The 1,798-nt window shown below is 38.9% G+C and overlaps 1 protein-coding gene across 1 annotated transcript in view; it reads left to right on the top strand.

The window, feature by feature from the left end:
• Window positions 1-1,798, top strand: part of tacc1 (transforming, acidic coiled-coil containing protein 1) — a 24,039-nt gene that overhangs the window by 9,084 nt on the left and 13,157 nt on the right. The window contains exons 5-9 of the mRNA XM_013910358.1: window positions 7-130; window positions 728-792; window positions 1,054-1,179; window positions 1,266-1,342; window positions 1,451-1,494. Of these exons, the coding sequence (XP_013765812.1) occupies window positions 7-130; window positions 728-792; window positions 1,054-1,179; window positions 1,266-1,342; window positions 1,451-1,494 (436 nt within the window). The remainder of the gene's footprint in view (window positions 1-6; window positions 131-727; window positions 793-1,053; window positions 1,180-1,265; window positions 1,343-1,450; window positions 1,495-1,798) is intronic.

The following is a 1,798-nucleotide window of genomic DNA, read 5'->3' as shown; positions in this document are numbered from 1 at the left end:
GATGAGGAGAAGCTGGCCTCCACTTGTATGATGGGACAGACAACAGACAGCCAGCAGGAAAGAGAGGAGCCAGAATGCAATAAAGCACCTGTAAAAAAGCAGCTAAGCAGTGACAGAGCTATAATGGATGGTAAGCTCTACAGTGACATTTGTACAGACATGGCCTATTTCTGTTTAGAAGTATGAGTATTTAAGGATTTAAGACGGTAATATAGAGTGAACGGAGGCTTTGCTTGGATAGAATTTGGCTAAAAGTTAAGGTAACGTCTGAGGACAATGTTTTTAAGTCAAAAAGCACAATATCTTAGATTTTCTTTTAAATCAGCCTCAGTGGAAAGGATGCTTACACAGCAAGTTCTATTAATAAAACTGATAAGACGATGTGAACGAGGAAGGTGATGCGGTTACATAATTTTCTCAACAACTACTGCGTCACGCTTAAGGGAGGGGAAGAAAAATGTACCAGGCATGCTCAGCAGTATTCTGTCCTGGATAAAAGAAATGTATAAATACTACACTGGGCAGTATTTATACTGCTCCCCATATACTGCATAAGGACCAGCCATGCAGTCTTTTCAATAAAAAAAACCAAAACAAAAAGCACAGAACTAGACAAATAGTAAGTATGAACTCTTTACTTCATGTGCATTTGATTGTTTTTGAAAACTGTGATATGGATAGTTACAGTAGTTTTTCTTATTGAGTTACGTGTTTGATCTTGTCAAAGGTTCTGAGACAAAGGTTGCAGACCAGCTGGAGGAGAAGGACAGCTTCAGCCTGAAAGATGATATAGTAAGTGGACTATAGGAACAATAGCAAGGGGGTATAAATATTTTAGCATGACAGGATTGTTTTTCATTGTCAGCTGTTCTTCGGGTTAGCAATAACAGGTCCAACTATGCTCTCATTCATAGCTATTTCTGCTCAATGAATCACAATATTTGTCTAAGATAACATCACTTGCACCTTATGGCCAAACCAGATTTTGTAATATTTATTGTAGTGTAGCTACTTGCCTCAAAACAGCCTCAAACAATATGTTTCCTTCCACAGAGTGCGATGTCCACAACAACAAAACTGACCTGCAATGAGGGTCCTGACACAGCAGCCCTGTCCCAGGACAGCGTGCCTCTGAGCGAGATGGACAAAGCTGCAGTGCTAACCCTGATCAGAGAAGAGGTAAAAGGGCCGGTTGTTATTATGCTTAACTGTTTATTTTAGATCATTGCTGGGTTTTTAATTTTATGTCTCTCCTGTCTAAACAGATCATCGTTAAAGAGATTGAGGTCAATGAATGGAAGAGAAAATATGAAGAAAGCCGAGCAGAGGTTATGGAAATGAGGTACGAGGCATTTGTTTGTCTGAGTGCTCCTGTCTATGTTATATTAAACACAATTGAACATGTGAAAACAAAGCTGACAGTAACTGCTTTGGGTTTTTATTCTGACAGGAAAATAGTTGCAGAATATGAGAAAACAGTCGCACAGATGATTGGTAAGTTGCTGCCACCTAGTGGTGATTTTGCTCTCCATGAATTTGTTATTATCCACTACGTTACTGCTCCAACAACTGTGTGACTTCTTCAAACAAACCCCCGAATCAGATGTACATTTTGTTTCTCTGATCTATGTGGATATTTATACAAAAAGGAAACAATCATGTATCCATTACACGTCGTTTTTGCGCAACCGCCATCAGACTATTCAATTCATAATGTACATCATAACAGATGCATGGATGCAATGCAACAGCTGAGCACACTTCAGCTGTGCATTTTATTTTGTATATGTTTTTTTTT

Source organism: Pundamilia nyererei, unplaced genomic scaffold (assembly GCF_000239375.1).
Source record: "Pundamilia nyererei isolate P.nyererei 1_Seehausen unplaced genomic scaffold, PunNye1.0 scaffold00042, whole genome shotgun sequence".
Lineage (NCBI taxonomy): Eukaryota > Metazoa > Chordata > Actinopteri > Cichliformes > Cichlidae > Pundamilia > Pundamilia nyererei.
Note: the sequence above shows the minus strand (reverse complement) of the source record. Positions and strands in the feature narration are given on the sequence as shown.